Source organism: Colobus angolensis, unplaced genomic scaffold (genome assembly GCF_000951035.1).
Source record: "Colobus angolensis palliatus isolate OR3802 unplaced genomic scaffold, Cang.pa_1.0 Scaffold10, whole genome shotgun sequence".
NCBI classification, from domain to species: Eukaryota; Metazoa; Chordata; class Mammalia; order Primates; family Cercopithecidae; genus Colobus; species Colobus angolensis.
The window spans coordinates 2,191,597-2,214,636 of record NW_012110919.1 but is presented as its reverse complement, the minus strand read 5'-3'; the positions used below and the strand labels follow the sequence as shown (position 1 = coordinate 2,214,636).

The window sequence follows — 23,040 nt, the reverse complement described above, 5'->3', positions numbered from 1 at the left end:
GACAGAGCAAGACACTGTCTCAAAACAACAACAACAACAAAAACCAACAAACAAAAACAAAACAACAACAACAAAAAACATGTAGTTCTGGAGTGAGGACTCAGACTATCCTGGTTCTTGGTCTACTTTAGCCATGAGGCACCTTAGATAAGCTATTTAATTTCTTTGGGTTTCTGTTTCTTTACTTATGAAATGAGAAGATTAGACTGGCTTAAAATTCTCTGATTTCTGGGATAAGTAAACTTTTTTGAATGTTGAACACGCTAATTTCTCATTAAGATCAATACCAAACCTAACAAAAGAAAAACCTGCCATCTGCTATCATAATCATTTTTTAAAGAACGTGTATTTAAAAGTAGAAATGGAAGTGAAGGCAGGAACTGGTCTCAGATGGTCTCAGAAATTGTGTGTGTGTGTGTGTGTGTATGTGTGTGTGTGTGTGGTGTGTCTGTGTGTGTGTGAGATAATTTAAACTAACCACACTGCTCTTATTGATTTTTTAAAATTTTGATATAGATTGCTAAAAACTTCATCACAGAGTCTGCCTCATCAGCATTTGGGAACCATAGACTAGCTGATATTTAAGGGCCCTTCCCCTTATGACATTCAGAGAACTCATAATAACTAGGGTAAATTCTCCATTATACTCTGCCTCTTGTCTTTGAGCAAGCTAGTTAACACTCCAATGCATTATCTACCCCTTACAGGTACAGCATATTACGGGGTCTGATGTCAGAACAATTATTTCAGGGGATACAGATAGGTATGGCAGAAAAAAAAAGTCATACTGGAAGCCAGGAGAGTTGTCATCTAATCCACGTTTTGTCATTCCTAACTAGATAAGCTTGTTCATGTTATGAAAGTTTTTAAAAGAATTGTCTGAAAGTATGAAATTACCATACTGCCTTACCTCTCTCATTGGGTTGTTGTAAGGTAAATAATAACATATTTTCATTTTAAAAAATAAACTCTAAAACTAAATTATTAATAAAAAATACTAATATGTGAAATCCCCCAAATAAACATAAATTTACTAATTCAGAGCAGGTTGTGGAACTATGATTTTAATCATTGAAATGGCTCTCCAAGAACTAAAATACAAGAATTAGAATCCTGAGGATGGCATTCCTTTTTTCTGAATCTCTAGAAATAAGATGTATATAAATTACCTTAAGTGTATCGTATTGTTATAAAATTTTAGGATGACAATGTAATCAAAAGGGTCAGCCACCAGACACATCGTTCTTTCCCTACACACTGAAATTTTATCTGCAGTTGCACATTGACAAAATGTTGAGAGTCACTAGAATTTAAGTTCACCAATGAATAAAAGTAAGCATAAGTGGAAATTAGGACTTTGATGAAGGTGCCCAAGAAGGAATGATAAAATGTAGTAACTACCTTCCAAATGAAAAGAAGTTTGTCTTTTCTGGGTTGGAGAACACTAATTATCAAAGAGTTGGCAGAAGTCTACTATTCCTAATTGCATGAAATTAGCAAATTGACATTTCTGAAAATGGCAGTGATTACAACTGTACAGTGTCATTAAACAGCCTCCTACAAGGTAACTGTTCTGGTATTTTACTGTTCATCACTGAAAACACTTAACTCTTGTTATTTTGATGGGAACTGTGTCTATAAAAGTTATACATTTATGTAACATATTTACATAAGTTCAGAATTACCTGTATTTTGATACTTAAATTTATAAAGATAGGTGGTCACTGAATTAAGAACACGATTCCACCCGCAACCCCAACTATGGATGAAGTAGTGATATTGTAAAGAAAAAATTATTTAGAAAAGACTCAGAAATAGGTAGCTTCAGGTATGTTTTCTGTAATTTTCATGGAAGAAATAAAGACAGTCAAAATATGGCTACCATGGTGGTTTACAAGTATGTTTACATAAAACTCAAAATTGAAAAGTGATTTTTTCAACATAGCAGTAATTATACCCTGTTGTAATTTTATTTTACTTGAAAACGGTAAACTGAATTACATTTTTATGAAATCATGGGCAATGTCTATTTTGGTCCTGCTATATTCCCAGGATCTAATAAATTTAGGCTGCCCAGGAGATATTCAATAAAGGCTTGTTGAATTAATGAAAAAATAACCTTCAGTACTTCCAGTTTCAGATATAATGGAGAGATTGCTTCTACCAAAGGTTAAAAACTATTTCTGATTTATGTTATGCAGTCTTAAAATACGGAAATGATCACATTAATTTGAGTTAATAGAACATCAAATTTTTACTTAATGTCCTACTTCAATATGAAACAATGGAAAAATGAAAAGCAAACAGCCTTTTTAAATATTTTTCTCCATTATGATTCACAATGATTTATTCAAAATAATTGCCTTTTGTATAACTCTGGTTCATCCTTATGTGACTAGCTGAATGACTATTAAAATATTTCTTAATACCATAGACCATTTGATTATTCAATGAATTTACATTTGCAAACTAAAAACAATAATTCTGTCAGTTAGACCAAAATCTAAAGTCCAAAAGTAATGCTTCATAAAATTAATTTAAGATACATCATACTACCAAATTTATTTCATTCTAAGTAGCCATATATCTATTGGTCATAAAATGTCAACTGAAATTAATATTGTTTTGGCATTCTAATGAAAACTAAAAGAACCATCATCCCAAAATGTTGGATAAATTTTCAAGATCCTGCCACAAGTTGATTATATGTTTATATAATTTTAACTGTAGATCTGTGACAGGGTTAGGTTTATTGAAAAGATCTTTATTACTGATGATTTGGCTAGAGTAATTATTGACATGTTATTTATGTAAAAATGTATAGATTTACAAATCACTTATGCTGACTACTTATCAAAATAACTACTTTTCAATACAACAAGAAAGAGGTAAAATATATAGATTTGAACCACACCCTAATGAAACACCAATGTTCCCCTAATGCAGAGGAGTAATTCCATGAGGAAAATATCATGTTGAGTTTATTATTAAATACAAAAAGTCATTTGACTTGGATGCAAAAGATAAAGCAAAAATTTTACCCTACAATGAATGCAATTCTTAGAAGAAGAATTGCTGTTGTTAACATGATCATCACAACATTAATTTTTTGGTAAATATATACTGTGTGATTCTGTAGCCATTTGTCCCTTCGACTCACCACACACTCCTATTACTCTTATGCTAGGTCTGGACAAAGTGCCAAAGGATCTTCCCCCTGACACAACTCTGCTAGACCTGCAAAACAACAAAATAACCGAAATCAAAGATGGAGACTTTAAGAACCTGAAGAACCTTCACGTAAGAACTATTTATTTTTAAATCACAATAAGATAGGACTCAAGGTATTTTTCAAACCACCACCTAGATAAGACCAAGAGTATTATGCACCAACAAAGAAGCACATTAGTGTTTATTAACCTCACTTTTTTAGCAGTGGTAGGGAAGCAAAGCATCATATTCATTAACCACTAACAATTTACCCAGCCTTTTATACATATACCTCATATATCTTAGGTATTTTATTCAAAAAAATACTTTAGATCTTAATTCTCACGTTTTTGGGAATAAAAATTGTCTTTCAAATTAAGTTGTATTTTAATAGTGGAACAAAACACAAAATGGATTGATCCTAGTATTATTTTATTTCTTTGTTTGTCTGTTTCCATGCATTTTCTAAGAGAGGTGTGAATGATGTTCTAAAATCTCAAAGATTGGTATCAAGTGGAAAAAAGATAATTATTCATATTTTATTTAGTAAAATATAATTCTGTCTTCATATGTATGTTTCTTGCTTTACAGTTAGGATTACGCATGCTGTGTCCTTATCTGTATGTTTATTTTGGTTTTCTCTTACCTCTCTACCCTATCATAATGTTCAGTCTATCAGTCAGGATTTCATCAGAAAAGAGATGCCACTCACAAAGGGGTTTCATGGAGGAGACGTTATTGAAACCTGTATTTGCAAAGGGGCGTGGGAACCCAACTAGGCACTGTGAGGCACCCAGTCCCACAAAGGTCCAGAAGAATTTGAGGGTCTCAGAGCCATGGGAGAGGTGGGGAGCTATAGTTTCACTTCTTAATTTCCTGCCTGTGTCCCCTATGGTTGAATCTACTTCGGACGAAAAGACAAGGGCATTTGATTAATGTGTTCCACAGAGGTCAGCTTCCCAGGACATGAGGAAGGGCCAAAAAGTACAAAGAATGAATATAGTGGTAGTTGGGAGAGGATATACTGTCCAAGGGAAATGACAAACCCAATAAAATAGAGATAAGCCTTGCTAAGACAACCTTCTGTAAGAGTAAATGCATCGTTTGTTCACATTGAACACCAGAATCACTATAAAATGCATTTTCTCCCCCAGCTCTCTATCTGTGGGATGAGTGTGACATGGTCTTCCCTCAAAACATGAGGGCACATGAAATATAAATAAGCCAGACCTCAATGTCCAAAATAGATACTCTAGAAATCTCACCGTGTCTACTTCCATTCTGGTAGACCACTCTAAAGTACTGAGTCTGGTTCTTGGCATTTTAAGAAATGCATTAAAGAATATCTAGGGAAGGACGACGATGGAGATAAAGAATCTAGAAATTAGGTCTCACAGACACAGTGGATGGAGAGAGGTGGATGTCTAAACTGAGTGTGGAGGGTCACTAATGGCACATTTGAAGGGCCATGTTGAACAAAAAGGATTGTATTTACTTGCTTCAACTGCAAGATGACGGAATCGTCCTAGTGAGCAGAAATTTTAGAGAAGCAGATTTTTATTCAACATTAAAAATAAAATTTAAAGAATCAGAATTTTTAGAAAATAGAGAGACTTACCTAATGATTTGTTACCTGCCTGTGAAGATCAGAGTTCACAGCTTTGTATAATGAATGGCATAGGAATACATTCTTAATGTTGGGAACATAGACATACCAAACTGTAATTTCATATCTAGTTATTTATTTTAGTCATTATAGAAAATAGTTGAGGAGGATATATCATGAGAATAGGCACTACTCAGTAAAGTATAAATATAAATCATCTGATATACATAAGAATAAAAAATATAGATACAAGGGAAATAACATAATATAAAATAGAATAAACTGGTCATAATTATTACAGTTAGTATAATGAAGATACCATTCAGTACGAACTTTCCAACAACCAAGATGGGAAAAACAGTTAACATTTAGCCATTAGAAGAAAATATACCAGATTTTTTTAAAGGAGGAAAATTTTTTTTTCTAAAATTTTAAGACTCTACAAGGAATCATTTAAAAAATGCAGAAAGGCTGGGCGCAGTGGCTCACACCTGTAATCCCAGCACTTTGGGAGGCCAAGGTGGGCGGATCACAAGGTCAAGAGATCAAGACCATCCTGGTCAACTTGGTGAAACCCCGTCTCTACTAAAAATAAAAAATTAGCTGGGCACGGTGGCGCGCTCTTGTATTACAAGCTACTCGGGAGTGTGAGGCAGGAGAATCACTTGAACCCGGGAGGCAGAGGTTGCAGTGAGTCGAGATCGTGCCACTGCACTCCAGCCTGGACCACAGAGTGAGACTCCATCTCAGAAAAAAAAAAGAAATGATAGCTAAAACAGTGCATGATCAATTTATTGATGTGTCCAACAATATAAGCACAATATGATATAAGTAGTGAGTGTTAAAGACATAAAGTAAAAGGAAAAATTAGGCATCAGTATTTATCCAATTACCAGACACAGTTTTGAGAGAATATGTGAGGAAGGAATGTTAGATGATCAGCAGAAGTTTGAAAGGCAAAGAGAAAAGGACTTTCTGTACAAGAAGAAAGAAAAGGCAGAAGAAAATAAGAAGCAGACAAATAAAAATACAAGTTGGCTAGAGTGAAAGAAACAGCTGAAACAATGGAAGATAAGGACAAACTGGAGGCTCCGACCTGTGGGTCTCTTTCCACCTATTAGAAACTTATTCACCAATTCCCTGCCTTCACCTTAAGGTTTCACTGGGAATGAGCTGATGGTGAAACCAGCAAAGTCTGTCAATGACTGTTTAAGCTACTGTTGGCATAAGTCTAAAAAGGAGACCATAAAAAATGAATATTACTAAATTTAGATTACTAAAATATTTTTAAAACTTTTATTTGCCTAAGTTTGCCGTTTAGCTACTTTTTTTAAAGGATGAAACATTCTTACTCTCATCTCAACTTCCTGTACATTTAAGTATAATCTGAATATTTAAAAAAAAACCCTTTATATCCTTAAATAAGTGACATCTAGTGTCCGTGACATTCTTATTAAATCTGGCATTTGTAATAATGTGTTCTTTCTTTTCCCAAGTCTCCTTCTAACTATGTTTTTAAGCAGCCATTATCTTGACAATCTCTTTCTTTCTACTTCAAAATATACATCAGATGAATAAAGAGAGTTCATTAGAGCCTTCAACCATTCAGAGGATGTTAAACAGCTATTTTTCTCTTACTCTTTCATTCATGATCCTTTCTATCCTTGTTATTTTGCAAATAAACATCATGATTTCAGCTAGCAAAGCCACACTTAAGGAAGGAGAGAAATGAAAATTTAGCAAGGATTAAAATAGAAAGAATTTAACAGAATCATGTTCCCTGTCTGTGCTTCATTAGGAGTGGTACATGTTGCATAAGAGTAATTTTATACCTATAAATAGCAGGAAAAGCTACATAATTGTTCTATAAAATGATGGAAAATTAAGTGTGGTAATGCCAACATTTACTATATTTTCTTTGAATTGAAGCTTAATAAGTTGAGTAAGGAACATTTTTTAATTAAAAATCAACAAAAATTGTCAAAGACTGAACAAAAGCAAACACTTGTTTAGCAATTACTACATATACTAGGCACTGTTCTTAGTGCCTTATATACATTAACTTATTTAATTCTTATAACTATTCTTATGAGGTAATCACACTTGATATGTCCTTTAAATGGGCACAGAAAGGTTAAGTTACTTGCTCATAGTCACAGGCCAAGTAAGACTCAGAACTTGAGATTCTAAACTCAGAATTCTGGCTTGAGTATGTGCACTAATAATTGCCTATAAATATAACAGTCACCAAGAAAGACCTTAGAACAGTATTTGGTACAGTGTAAGCCCTATATAAATGGCTTTGGAGAAAAAAATGATATTAAAAGTCAGGTTTTAAAAACATTTAACATAATACAGATTTTTCAGATCATGTTTAATACATTTAATTACATCATACTTTCAAAATTTTCCTCCATGGATAAGAATTGAATATCTCCTTTGCGATTTTCGTTAGGCATCCACAATTTTGGATGTCTTGTAATGATATATGTCATCGCACTCCACTCAGCTTGCACTGGCTTTTCCCTGATTTCTGTTTACTAATGTCAACTTTTTTATGACCTTAACTCCCACAGGTTTTTGAACTTTTGGTTATTAATCGCAATGTGTTAGTATTTTGTATCAATCAACCAATGCATCTTTCAGGATTATTTAAAAGATTATGTTACTTAATAAGAATTTTTAATTAATCGAGTAATGTGGACTATGTGAGGATATACATACATTAATTAATCAGCTATTACCTTTAGAAAACCTTCTTGCATTTCTGAGACTAAAAATACTCGATTTCCTATTATAGGTCCCCTTCTGTCCCTCCATATTCTCATATATGTAAAACTTATACTACAATTGAAAATGTAAAATTAGACCTTAATAAGTTATTGCAAGCTCCTTATAATTAGTTAACAAAGTGGCTTGAAATAATAAGTGGTTTTCTTAGGCATACAGATAATTGAAAAAGAATAAAATAGTTCAAAAATAGGCCTAGCAATTGTTATAAGCAAAGTAACAATGAATTAGAGGTAATTTCTACATAAGAAGAACTCAGAAATAAAAATCAAATAATTACCCAAAATATTAACTTATTTGTCATATAAAATCTTTACACATAAAAAAGGCAAAAAAAAATCAGGAGAAAAATATGTTAAGGCTCTCTGTGTCATATTGACTGTATCTTTATTCTTTATTCTCTAAATCAATTATTAAAATATATTAAAATTTAATAAACATGAGAAGTATTTGTGATCAAGCAATCTCCTCTCTCCAAAAAATACAATAAATGGTAGGAAAATAAAAATATATATAGCTTAACCTTTTTAAATGACAAGGAAATAGAAAAGCAATGAACTACAACATGATATTATTTTGGCCATACTCTTAAGAAAGATAATATCAAATATTGCAAGGCTGCAGAAAAAGTTTAGTTCCTTGCATTGCTAGTGATGGCGTAAATTGGTATCATCTTTTTGTTGCGGAATACATGATCACAATCAATGAAGATGGACTTTTAGATTAAAAAGCTGACTGCAGGATGGATGTTTGTGGCATTGATTATTTTCAGGTATCTTGGGTCATTTCAATTGTTGGGAGTATTTATTATTTAAAAATTACATACATATATACATGTACATATACACACATACATGTCTGTGTGTGTAGGGTGTATGTATGTTTATGGACATATTATATATCTTATTACATTTCCCTCCTCCTCATTCCTGATTTTCAGGTCCTGATATTAGACTTTTTTTGTTTTTTTTGAGACATTCTCTCCTTGTCACCAAGGCTGGAGTGCGGTGCTGCGATCTCGGCTCACTGTAACCTCTGCCTCCCGGGCTCAAGCAATCCTCCTGCCTCAGCCTCCCAAGTAGCTGGGACTACAGGCACACACCACCATGCCCAGCTAATTTTTGTATTTTTGGTACAGATGGGGTTTTGCCATGCTGGCCAGGCTTGTCTCGAACTCCTGGCCTCAAGTGATCCACCCACCTTGGCCTCACAAAGTGCTGGGATTACAGGCGTGAGTCACCGCATCTGTCCTATACACTTCTTAAGTAAAGAACTAACACTTACTTATTTTTTTCTCTGATTTCTTGCAATGTTTTAGATTTCTCTGCTATCCCTATGAATGGAATGAACAAACATGCACTCATTTTACGTGTATGTGGAAGGTTGTGGATCTAAGGAGATGTTTTGCTTCACTATCTACAGGCATTGATTCTTGTCAACAATAAAATTAGCAAAATTAGCCCTGGAGCATTTACACCTTTGGTGAAGTTGGAACGACTTTATCTGTCCAAGAATCAGCTGAAGGAACTGCCAGAAAAAATGCCCAAAACTCTTCAGGAGCTGCGTGCCCATGAGAATGAGATCACCAAAGTGCGGAAAACTACTTTCAATGGACTGAACCAGATGATTGTCATAGGTACAGACATTTTTATAACTTTAAGACCAAAACTCAAGTTTTACCTCAAGAGATTTCAACTGGGTTTTAGGTGCAGTAAGGTAAATCAGCTACAACCTACATGCCTGGAGCCTATGTGATTTTTAAGAGCAGGGCCAAGAGAAATTGGGATTTTGAATCTGGACCTTACAGTGATGTTTTTATGTCTGTCCTTGAGTATCTGAGAATAAAGAGAAAACCTTAGGGCTGAAGTTACCCTACCACACGCACGATATGCAAAAATGAGTTTAAATAGTGCTTAACTAGAGATATTTTGAGATACCTTTTCATTTTGGGGACCTGTTGTATTCTAAACACTCATAAATCATTTGCTTTAAAAATATGTTATGGCTGGGTGTGGTGGCTCACGCCTGTAGTCCCAGCACTTTGGGAAGCTGGAGCAGGCGGATCACGAGGTCAGGAGATTGAGACTATCCTGGCTAACACGGTGAAACCCCGTCTCTACTACAAATACAAAAAATTAGTGGTTGCGGGGCGGGTAGTTCCAGCTACTAGGGAGGCGGAGGCAGGAGAATTGCGTGAACCCGGGAGGCGGAGCTTGCCGTGAGCCGAGATCGTGCCACAGTACTTCAGCCTGGGCGAGAGAACAAAACTCCGTCTCAAAATGAAACAAAACAAAACAAAAGTGATAATGTTTCACTAAACATATAGTAAAAATTGTAATTTTATTATTGGCTTATAAAATGCTAGATTGAAATTCTTTAACAAAATTTTAAAAATACCTTAATGTTAAATAACATAAGATGGGAATTGTAAACTTGCTTTAGCTGATTTCTGGGCAAACCTCTGTATTCGTCTTAAATAATTTTATTGTTATTGCTTTCACTAATAGTCTTTTTCGTAAGTCATTATTATTCATAAGTCATTGTTGGGTTGGCTTTTGTTTGTTTTAATAAGGGAAATTTTTATCCCATTTTGCTATTTTCCTGAGGCGCATGCCCTTTAATTTCACTTTTGTTTTTCAGTCAAGTTGATATTAATCCCTATTTCTTTATAGATTGCTTGCTGAAACAGATACTACAGTGACTAGTAATATCCTAAAATTTCTTCTAAAATCCTTCCTTTTATTACATTTGTAGAACTGGGCACCAATCCGCTGAAGAGCGCAGGAATTGAAAATGGGGCTTTCCAGGGAATGAAGAAGCTCTCCTACATCCGCATTGCTGACACCAATATCACCAGCATTCCTCAAGGTGATAGAAGATTCTCCAAAACATTTTGAAAAATTTAAATTCAAAGACTTTAATTAAAAAAAAAAATCTGGTGGAAACTTGAATTGTCACTTGAGAGACCGACCTTATGTGCAGCAAATACTCTATTACTGTTAGTGTTTCATCTAGTATTTACATTTCCAACAAATTCTCTATTACTGCTAGTGTTACATCCAGTGATTCAGTCTGGGGCCACTGGGCCATCCAGGCTCACTGTAGAGATGGGTAGACTCCTGTTAATGTCTGCTCTAAGACACAACTTAGTGCACAGTGATTTTACAATATTGTGAAATCACGAAGAACAAGTATATTTATTTAAAAAATTAGCATGCCTTGGTGTTTGTAAAACAAACAAACAAAATGATATATGGGAGTACCTCTGAAATTAATCCAATTTTCACCTTAGGTCTGAAATACCTTAGGGAATGTTTTTTCCAGTTATTAATATCTAAATGATAGTGGTAGTTGTGTGCTGTGAAGAGTGTAGATTTTGGAGTCAGTTTGCTGGAGCCCAAATTACCATCAAATTGTTCAAAGACTTTGAAAAAGTTATTCATTTGTCCTCTATCTCTTAATCTGTCAAGTGGAAATAATACTGATGTCCACTTCATCAAGTTGTTTTAAAGTTAAATACATAATTAGAGAAATATTTAGGATATAGATAAGTAGGGAATTAATATAACTCTCTATTATTAATTAAAAATGTTCTGAACAATCAGTATATGTAGGTGATGTACCACACACTTAAGACAGGGCAGGAAATAGGATATGCTACATGCCTTTAGGAGCTTACTATCTAAAACCAAGCCAGACAAATACACAGCAATGACCACATAGCCACAAGGGTAATTTCATTGTTCCAAGGGATTCCCAGGAGAGGCACAAAAACCAGTCTTTGTGAATTAGAAAAGGCATCAAACCACCAATAAAATTTCTTCTAACTTGCACATCATTCCTACTCTTGGTTTTTCAGTCTCACAAAAGCCCTCTATATTCTCTAGTTTTACCCTCAGTCTGTCCCTTTTTCAACTTAGATGCCTTGTTCTTGAGTGCCTACAAAAATGTAGGCATTTGGCCACAGAAAACGTCAGTTGTGCTTTATTTGTTCTTTTATAGAAATTTTGACTCCTGAAAGTACATATTCCATAGGATGCTTTCTTACCACCCCTTGCCCTATTCCTAGTCTTTTGAATACAGAGCATGCTTTTGACTTCCTTAGTAGCAACTACTGGGATAGGTAGATACGTAGATGATAAAGACTGGTTTATAATTTATAAAGCACTTTCGTGTTGAATCTCCAATTTGTTGCATGTAACAAGTGATCTTTTGCTATCCCCAGTGCAGGAATGAAATATTTATATCTCAGATAGATATAAATTGGGGTTTTAGAGAGAGAGAGAGAGAGAGAGAGATTAGATAGATAGATCTTGCTAAAATTCTTGCTGAAATTTCTTTCATGCAGCCAGATGACTTACATTTAGCACAGTCTCAGACTTTGCTGTCCCTCTTAATGCATGCTCCAAAATATCCTTCACTTATACCTTTTATCATTTCATGATCTCTTTTCCTTTACTTTGCTATGTCTTCTATCTATCCCAAGTATTCTTTCCTCATCATTTATAGCTTGCTTTTATTTACCACCACTTAATAGAAAAGTTAAGTAACTACAATTTATTAAGCATGTATTTAGTTCCGTGTATCATGCCAAATGCTTGTCATGGAGTCTTTTATATGATTCTTACAACATCCCTATATAGTAGTGTTATCATTCCTGTTTCATGAAAGTGGAAAATGAGGCTTAAACAGGTAAAGACAATTATAATTAAGTTCTTTGAGTTAGGAAGCGGCAGAGATGGAATTGTGTGGTGCTGATGTCAGAACTTGTGTGTTTAACTATTTCGCTGTGTTGGCATATTAAGTCCTCCTTTCTATTCATCGTTAACGCCTATCTAATACATGATTCCACCTTGCTTAGGCTGGGATACTTATGCCTGAATATCAGCAATCTCCTGGTGATATTTTCTCCCATCACTCATGGAAATGGAAAGGCAGTAGAAAGTAGTGTAGAGACTATAAAAATCATACTCTTAGACCAACCTGGGTGAGAGACCTAACTCAGTCATTTAGTTGTACTGTGACTTTAGGATAATTGTTCTGCATTTCTATAACCTCAGGTTTGTTATCTGTTACATAGAGCTATTAATAACACTTATCTACTAGGATTATTGTGAGGATTACTATGTAGAAGTAAGGCTTGTAGTGTACACACAAGTACTTGGCCCAATATAAACCTCAATATATTTTATCTTAAAAAAGGAAAAGAAAAAAGAAAATTTAAAATAAATAAATAAATAAATAAAAGAACTATAGTATGGGTTCTTTAACTCAATGCCACAGTGGCAGAAGCTAATGATGCACTTTATAAATTTGTCTATCTCAAACCTTTGCAAAGTTTTCTCCCATAGTCAAACTTCTTCCTAACTATAACTTTACATTTGGGAAACTGACATCCCAAAAAGGGAGACACTTTGAAACTAAGTAAGGGTGATGGATGTGATAGCAATTGGTGTCCTAGAGGCACTGCATTAAAAAATACCATATCTTCATGGCGATAGAGAAGAAAGGGTGTGTATTAAACTTGCTCTGTTATATACACACTTGCTCTACTATGGGGGTATTTAAAAGCATATTTGTTTATTCTCAGGAGAATCAAGTGGTTGAAATCCCTCATTCCCAGAGTGATTGTGATTTCCTAATATTTATTTATAAGAAAAATGTACTTGTTATTTCATTTCCTCCAGTTAAGAACATGCTATTTTAACTTCTTTTTTGCCATCTATCAGCATGTTACATTCCCTACCTAATAGAAAGATAATCTACAAAATTTGTAACTTTGAGTCTTATTTCTTCATCTGTGAAAGGGGATGAGTGACCAATAGTTTATATTTTGAGAGGCTTAAAGGATTTGAGGTAGGAAAAGTGCCAAGGTCAATGTTCGGTGAGTAACAGACATACAATAAATAGATGTTCCTTTTCCTGGCAGCTACCACACAAAATATGCTACCATAGGAAACTAAGAAACATTTTCAAGTCAAATATGGACTAAACTATTCTATTAAATGGACAATGTTAACAGAATTCAGTGTGATGTGATAAAAATTTTAGAGAAAATGAAACCTCTGGTTTTTCAATTCTGTGTCTTTATAGACAAATAGTCAAGACTTTCTGCCAATCAGATGTTCTTTCTACACGTAACCAATTTGCTATTTTCTCTGTATCTATTGCTATTAAGTGGAACAATATGCTATTTTAAAAGCTGTATAAAATATAGTACATCTTCAGACGCTAGGAGGAAATGAAAATAAAATATTTAAACTTTTATATTTATAATACTCAATCTTTGGAAATTACAGCCATGCAAGTACTATCTAGAGGTTTAGTGGGTACTTTGGATCTAAAATTATTCCCCCAGGTGTTCCACATATGGTAGATCACTTGATTATAGACCTCTCCACTCCTCCTGCATAAACATTCTGGATTTAATAGGCATGAGTAAATGTTAGCTGTTTCTACACAGACATTTTGCAGAGGTATTTGATGTTTTTATGGAAAAGTCAATCAAGGCTAAGACCAGCACAGCATATCAGTGTTAATTTTTAATGATGCTCATTAATGAAATAGACAATTAAGTTTATATATGGGTTTGATTTATACGTAATCTCTTCATTATGGTTCGAATAGTGACCTTCCCACTTTACAGTTACTATCTTTTATCAATGTCAGTTTTAGCCCATAACAAAGGTAGAAGAGAATAATGAGACTCAGCATTGACTTCAGTTCTTCTATTCCAAGAATAAAAATCAACTACATGATAAAAACAATCCAGGTTTTTGTTAAAGTAAACCTAAGAGAAAAATAGTAAGGCCTTCCACTACTTCCCAAAGCACACATTATTATAAAAGGGATGAAAAAAAGATAAGTAAAACTGATTCTTTGAAACTGTGTGTCTTTTAGAAAATTGATGGCATATGTCTTCTTTAAGTCTGTCCACATTCCATACTTATAATGTTTATCTGCTAATTTAACATCTTCAACTTCACATTCCAGGTCTTCCTCCTTCCCTTACTGAATTACATCTTGATGGCAACAAAATCAGCAGAGTTGATGCAGCTAGCCTGAAAGGATTGAATAATTTGGCTAAGTAATAATCTTTCATTACATTCTATCAGAACAATGGCTAGGTATATTAGTGCTTATATGATAAGAATTACAAACTTGATGATTGATTTTTGACTGTACTACATTTTTGCTGCTGCTGTTGTTTCTCATCATCTCAAACTTCAGCATATCTAATGATTTCTTGAGAAGAAGCCCATGAAATAGTTACACTTACTGAAACCACCAAGATCAGCTTCACATTTTATTAATACTATACTATTTATAGATTAGTTATATTTTACACACAAAGTGTGTGATTAAGTCAGTATGTGCATTTAATATGTTCTAACTTAGTTGCATCAAACAGAAGGTTAAGTAAATTATAACACAGCTTACAGAATTTGAAAATACATTCAAATAAAATCTACCAAGACAGAGAAATATTGAGCATCACACAAATTACTATTTTAATAGTTATGAGATTCTCTAACCCCCATTTCTCTGAAAAGTTTAAAATAAAGTATCTCTGGACATTTAATGTAGATCAACAAAAGAAAAGCCTTTGTTGTTTTGTTTTTGCTGGCCCTTCTTAATGATTTTTTTTTAAAAATAAGTGATACTAGTACTTGTCGTGGTTTCAAACATAACTTCAATCTGGCAAACATTTTCATTTGTCTTCAAGGAATACTATGTTATTTTTGATCTGTATATATTGCTGACTCTCCCTACAGAGAAGCACAGTATCATGCCAGATTTACTCACTCTTGTTTTTATATATACATTTCATGGTGGATAAATAAATATAAAATATATCTTTGAATATATATATATAGTTATATATATGCATGTGTGTGTGTGTGTATAATCAACTTCTTTACTAGGTAAAATATTCTTTGATGGGAAAAGTGATTTTTGATCCATGAGACCTCTGTCCCTCACAATGCCTAACATAATATCATGCACATAATAAGTTTTCAAGAACATTTGTTTATTAAATATACAAATAAATATTTGAATAAGTGAATGGTTTTTAAAAATAAATTATTAGGAATATTATGTTCTAATAATATTAATAACTTAGGATATTGTAAGAAATAGGAGACAATGTCCAATCACGTTTTGTCAGATATATCTCAAAGAGAGTGACTTCGAGTGGAGACTTTAACAATACATGGGCTTTGTCCAGGCTCAGAGAGGTTGGAGAAAGCACTCCAAGAACTGGGAACAGTTAAGTACAGAAACAAAAAATGTCCTTTCCTATAGACTTGATTAATTACACAATGCATGTAAGAAAAGCATCCATGTGTGGTGTTTGCTTTCATTTCTGCTTTCTGTTGCAGGTTGGGATTGAGTTTCAACAGCATCTCTACTGTTGACAATGGCTCTCTGGCCAACATGCCTCATCTGAGGGAGCTTCACTTGGACAACAACAAGCTTACCAGAGTACCTGGTGGGCTGGCAGAGCATAAGTACATCCAGGTAATGCAAAGCCACTGCTTATGTGAGAAATATCCAGAGAGCAAGGCTCCCACCCTGCTTATGGGATGCTAGGAGACGGGAAGCTCTTCTTAGAATTTTTTTTTCCAGAGTGTCTTAGTTAGAATTTCTATGACAAAATACCATAAAAAAATTAAATCAAGAAGCACAACTTACATTAGCTAGATTTCAATAAAGTTTTTGATTTAAAAGTATGGAGATGAAACTTAAGAGTCTTTTGTAATGCTGATATTTTTCAGTAGGGGTGGTGTTGGTGGTGATGCCATAGTGAGTAGGGGGAGTTTGAAGCCACAAGTAAAATCAAAATTCTTTTTTTTCACCATCATTATTAATTTTAGTTTTCAAATTATTCAAGAATTGACTGGGAGGAGCTTCTATGGTCTAGCTCTTGCCCCTTTTTGGCATGGCCTCATCATTTTTCTTTATTTCCTCTAAAAAAAAGAGGTACATTTGCAGAATGTGCAAGTTTGTTATATAGGTATACATGTGCCATGGTGGTTTGCTGCCCCTATTGACCTGTCCTCTAAGTTCCCCCTATCACCCCCTATACCCTGTTGTGTGTTTTGTTACCCTCTGTGTCTGTGTGTTCTCAATGTTCAGCTTCCACTTATGAGTGAGAACATGCAATATTTAGTTTTCTGTTCCTGTGTTAGTTTGCTGAGGATAATGGCTTCTAGTTTCATTCATGTCCCTGCAAAGGACATGATCTCATTCCTTTTTATGACTGCATAGTATTCCATGGTGTATATGTACCACATTTCCTTTATCCAGTCTATCATTGATGGACATTTGCATTGGTTCCATGTTTTTGCTATTGTAAATAGTGCTGCAATAAATATATGTGTGCATGTGTCTTTATAGTAGAATGATTTATATTCCTTTGGGTATATACTCAGTAATGGGATTGCTGGGTCAAATGGTATTTCTTGTTCTAGATCCTTGAGGTATTTCTTTCTTTCACAACTGTCTTTCACAATGGTTGAATTAATTTACACTCTCACTAACAATGTAAAAGCATTCCTATTTCTCCACAGCCTCCTCAGCATCTACTGTTTCCTGACTTTTTAATAATCACCATACTGACTGGTGTGAGATAATATGTCATCTCCAGCCACAGGGAATCATTAATCTATTTTATCATTTTTGTTTGTTTCGTAGACCACAGTTTTGTATAGATTCTGAGAATTCTTTAACATCTATAAATTTTATAATTTTATAAAACTGGTTTTATAATCTAATTTTGAGATAATCCTAGTATATGATATGAGTCTAATTCATTTCTGTATGTGGATAGCAATTGTCCCAATGTCATTTGCTGGAAAACTATTCTTTCTCCAATGAATTGTCTTATCTGTTGAAAATCACTTGATCATAAATGTGAGGGTTTATTTCTGGACTTTCAGTTCTATTACATTTATCTATATGTCTAGTTATATGACCGTATTATACCTTTCAATCACTGTAGCTTTTGATTAAGTTTTGAAATTAGAAAATGTAGGTTCTCCAACTTTGTTCTTTTTTTTCAGTTATTTTGGCTATTCTGGTTCCTTTGCATTCCATATCAATTTTATGATCAATTTTTTCATTTCTGGAAAAATATTCTTGTAAGGCTTTGAAAGGTATTGTTTTGAATCTACAGATCATTGGAAAGAATTACTATCTTAATAATATTGAGTCTTCCAAGTCACAAACGAGGGTTATTTATATCTTCTTTTCCTTTTCTCAGCAGTTTTTGTCATCTTTAGCATACATGTCTTGCAATTCTTTTACTACATTCATTTTTTTTCATTCTTTTTGATGCTGTTTTGAATTGTTTTTTTGTTTGTTTGTTTGTTTTTTGTTTTGAGATGGAGTCTCGCTCTGTCGCCCAAGCTGGAGTGTAGTGGCGCCATCTGGGCTCACTGCAAGCTCCGCCTCCCGGGTTCACGCCGTTCTCCTGTCTCAGCCTCCAGAGTAGCTGGGACTACAGGCGCCCGCCACCACGCCCGGCTAATTTTTCTTTAGTGTTTTAGTGGAGACGGGGTTTCACCGTGTTAGCCAGGATGGTCTGGATCTCCTGACCCCGTGATCTGCCCGTCTCGGCCTCCCAAAGTGCTGGGATTACAGGCGTGAGCCACCGCGCCCAGCCTGTTTTGCATTGTTAATCTTTTTTATTTGTTTGCTGCTAATGTATAAAAATACAATTGATGTTTATATATTGAGCTATCCTGGTACTATCCCGAATTTGTTTTTAGTTGCAGTAATTTTTGTGAGTTCCTTTGAATATTCTATATTTAGGATATATTATTTGCAAATAGACAGCTTTAGTTATTTTATTTGGATTCTTTTAGGTCCCCCCTCCGCCACAACCCACCCATTGCATTGGCTGGAATCTCCAGCGCAATGTTGCATAAAGGTGATGAAATTAAACATCTTTGCCCTATTTGTTAGTTTAGGAGGAGGGGGCATTCATTTTACCATTAGTTACGATGTTAGTCACAGGTCTTCTATAGATGCTCTTTATTCAGTTGAGGAAGTTCCCTTCTATTTCTAGTTTACTGAAAACATTTATTATGAATTTTTTTTCTTACATGTTTTTCCTGCGTCTATTGAGATAATCATGCGAGTTTTGGCCTTTATAATTTTGATATAGTGTATTACATTGATATTACTTTGATTTTCATTAAGTTAAACCAATTTTACAACCCTGAGATAAATCATTTTTGGTCCCATAATATAAAATCATTTTATATGTTATGAAATGTAGCTTCCTAACATTTTGTTAGAGATTTTTTTGTCCATATTCATAAGAGAGATTTGATTACATTTTTTTTCTTATGATGAATTTTGTCTGGCTTTGATCTTAGAAAATATTGACCCCATAGAATGAGTTTGGAATCTACTTTTATTTTGCTCTACACAGACTAATACTTATGTCTTGATATTTTCTTCTCTCACTTTCAAGATTAACCATAAATGCTCACGAAACACCCCTTCCTTTAGTTGTTAATCACTACTGGAATATAGAGGATGGTAAATGACAACAAGAAACTTCCAAAAGATGAGAATCATAAACCATGCATATAAGTGTTGCTTTCACTTTAATATTTCTTGTTTCTGTTTTTATATGACATCTACTAATTCACTTTTAAGCCCTTACAGAAACAAAGCCATTTTCGCCAGCACATGAATGTGAATGTCCTAGTGGGTAGAGCAAATATTTCAAGTTTTTTTTTTTTTTTTTTTTGTGTGTTTTAATATTTCATTTTTTTTTTTTTTTTTTTTTTTTTTTTTGAGACAGAGTCTCGCTCTGTCACCTAGGCTGGACTGCATGCAATGGCACGATCTCAGCTCACTGCAACCTCCGCCTCTCAGGTTCAAGCAATTCTCCTGCCTCAGCCTCCCAAGTAGCTGAGATTATAGGCATGTGCCACTATGCCTGGCTAATTTTTGTATTTTTAGTAGAAACGGGATTTCACCATGTTGGTCAGGCTGGTCTTGAACTCCTGACCTCGTGATCCACCCTCCTCAACCTCCCAAAGTGCTGAGATTACAGACATAAGCCACCACGCCTAGCCTTTTAAGTTATTTTTTTAAGGGAGTACTTCATAGGTTTTATAGCTCACTTAAGACCTTGCTGTCTTAGCGTTATATTTTAACCTTGCTTGTATGATTTCAGAGAAGTTGCTTCTTGACCTACAGAACTTATATCCTCAAAGTGAAGTGTAAACTCATTTCTAACATTCTTTGTATAAGTCTGGTATTTAGTGACCCTATGAAAATCTATGGACAAATTACCATTATCTTAAACATGATTGTAAAACATAATTCAGAAAAAATCTCTGATTAATTTTATTGCACTGTATGCATCAAGTAAAATGTATTATGTAAAATATATGTTTATTAAAACTTCCTAGGTCTATTTATTCTAAATGCTGTGATATTTAAATATTTAAGAATTTCTTGGAATTCCTGATTCTTTATTTCAATTCCTGTACTTTATGCTCTCTTTTTCTTTTTCACTACACAGCACTTTCTCGTTCTATATAATTTTGTTAAAAGGTTTATATAGTTTTTTTGCCCTGAAAACATAATATTTCATGTAGACCCAATGTAGTCATGTAGACCTGATATATGAAATAACATTTATTCCTTCAACATATATTTATTGAATACCTGCTCTGTTCTAGTACTGGAGATACAGCCGTAAATAAGCAGAACCATTCCTGTCTCATGGAGCTTTTACTCTAGAGGAGAGAAACAATAGCAAATAAGCATAATATGTGACATATTGATAATGCTATGAAGAAAAATGCAGAAATGTAATTCTGCCCCAGAGAATGACAGAATGGGGTGGTCAGGGAAGGTCTCTCTGGTAAGAAAAAGTGAATTACATGAGGCAGGAAGCCTTGAAGACACCTTAGAAATTATGCCAGGTTGAGTTAATGGTGTTGATAACTTAAGAAGAGATCATGCTTTGTGCATTAGAAGAGCAGCAAGTAGACCAGATGATTGACTTGTACAGTAAGAGAAGAGGAGGTCAGAGTAGAAGGATGTCAGACCATGTAGGATTTGTAGACCCCTTTGAGAACTTTAGATTTTATTATTCTGCATGAGATGGGAAACCACTGGAGTTCTGAGGCAAAGAACATATAATTTGGTTTACTTTTTAAAGCAATTGCTCTTAGAGCTTAAAAAAAAGGATAAAATTTCAGAAGGCAAAAGAGGAAGCAGGAAGAATAATCAGGGCAACTTCAATCATTTGGAAAGAAACAATGGTGACTTGGACAAGGCTGTAGGAGTAGACATGGAGAGAAGAACTAGATTAAGTGTACATTTTGAAGGCTGAGCTAGCAAGATTTGTTGTTGATTATGTAGAGAGCATAAGGGAATTGGAACTCAAGGATAATGACAATGTATACAGCCTGAGCATTTTCCCATGCAATTTACTGAGATGGGGAAGACAAGACCAAAGAAGGGAAAAACAAATTTTCAAAAGGAAGGGAGAAATCAAAAATTTAATCTGAGAAGTAGTCAGTTATTCCAAGTGGGGCTGGTTGCAGTAGCTCACGCCTGTAATCCAAGCACTTTGGGAGGCTGAAGTGGCTGGATCACTTGAGGTCAGAAGTTCGAGACCAGCCTGGCCAACATGGTAAAAACCCATCTCTACTAAAAACAAAAATTAGCCAGGCATGGTGGTGTGTGCCTGTAGTCCCAGCCACTCAGGAGGCTGAAGCAGGAGAATAGCTTCAACTTGGGAGGCAGAGGCTGCAGTGCACTGAGGTCATGCCACTGCACTCCAGCCTGGGTGACAAAGCAAGACTCCATCTCAAAAAAAAAAAAAAAAAAGAAAGTGAAGGATGAAAAAGTAATAAAAAGAATAAAATATTTACCTGAAGGGCCTCAACATATTTAGAGAATGATAATCATCTTCTGTCGTTTCACGTTGTAGGTTGTCTACCTTCATAACAACAATATCTCTGTAGTTGGATCAAGTGACTTCTGCCCACCTGGACACAATACCAAAAAGGCTTCTTATTCGGGTGTGAGTCTTTTCAGCAACCCGGTCCAGTACTGGGAGATACAGCCATCCACCTTCAGATGTGTCTACGTGCGCTCTGCCATTCAGCTCGGAAACTATAAGTAATTCTCAAGAAAGCCCTCATTTTTATAACCTGGCAAAATCTTGTTAATGTCATTGCTAAAAAATAAATAAAAGCTAGATACTGGAAACCTAACTGCAATGTGGATGTTTTACCCACATGACTTATTATGCATAAAGCCAAATTTCCAGTTTAAGTAATTGCCTACAGTAAAAAGAAATTTTGCCTGCCATTTTCAGATCATCTTTTGAAGCTTTCTGTTGATGTTAACTGAGCTATTAGAGATATTCTTATTTCACTAAATGTAAAATTTGGAGTAAATATATATGTCAATATTTAGTAAAGCTTTTCTTTTTGAATTTCCAGGAAAAAATAAAAAGAGTATGAGTCTTCTGTAATTCATTGAGCAGTTAGCTCCTTTGAGATAAAGTCAAATGCCAAACACTAGCTCTGTATTAATCCCCATTATTACTGGTAAAGCCTCATTTGAATGTGTGAATTCAATACAGGCTATGTAAAATTTTTGGTAATGTCATTATTTTGAAAAAATAAATTTAAAAATACATTCAAAATTACTATTGTATACAAGCTTAATTGTTAACATTCCCTAAACACAATTTTATGAAGAGAGAAGACATTGCTTTATTGACAATAACAGTATATCTTTTCAAGTTCTCAGCTATTTCTTCTACCTCTCTCTGTCTTACATTTGAGTATGGTAACTTACATCATCTATGTTCAATGTAAGCTTAGAAAGCACAAAGCATACATTTCCTGATTGGACTACAGAACTGATGTTTCAATTTACTCCTCTGCTAAATAAATATTAAAACTATGATGTGACTTCATGTAATCAGACTGAACATTTCTACAATTACTAGATGTTTTAGACATAAGTATTTTCTTTAGTTAAACCACCAATGTTAGAAATGTTTTCTGTAGAATTTAGAAACAGCTATCAATGTAGACAATTTAACAAGCCTGGGGATGATTTACTTAGAGTAAACATTTATCAAATTGTACATTTGTGCTATCAACAATTAATAAGCAAATATGTGAAAATAGTTTTTGTTTTCTATGAAGTTGGATATTTGACGGTTAAAGGCCCTATAAATCATAGTTTCATATGGGAAAAATAATTGAAATACTACAGGATAAATTTAAATAATTTATTAAATGCAGCAAATAATTGATATATGGTGGAATAAATTTTATCACAGAAATATATGCAAGTTACAGTAGAGGTTCGCATGAGGGGTAATCAATTCCGCTAATAGTAGCAGAATGAGTGCAGTGGAACACGAACAACTT

The 23,040-nt window shown here is 34.2% G+C and overlaps 1 protein-coding gene across 3 annotated transcripts in view; it reads left to right on the top strand.

Moving 5' to 3' along the window:
- DCN (decorin) overlaps nt 1-22,791 on the top strand; it is a 37,592-nt gene extending 14,801 nt beyond the window's left edge. The window contains exons 4-10 of one of the 3 annotated variants that reach the window (XM_011933648.1): nt 3,188-3,300; nt 9,029-9,242; nt 10,361-10,474; nt 14,600-14,693; nt 15,991-16,129; nt 21,579-21,769; nt 22,096-22,791. In XM_011933648.1, the coding sequence (XP_011789038.1) occupies nt 3,188-3,300; nt 9,029-9,242; nt 10,361-10,474; nt 14,600-14,693; nt 15,991-16,129; nt 21,579-21,769; nt 22,096-22,105 (875 nt within the window). In that variant the 3' untranslated portion in view covers nt 22,106-22,791. Of the gene's footprint in view, nt 1-3,187; nt 3,301-9,028; nt 9,243-10,360; nt 10,475-14,599; nt 14,694-15,990; nt 16,130-21,578 lie in introns of all 3 variants that reach the window. The other 2 variants (XM_011933655.1, XM_011933662.1) reach the window with 2 other exon arrangements.
- Nucleotides 22,792-23,040: the final 249 nt, after the last annotated feature.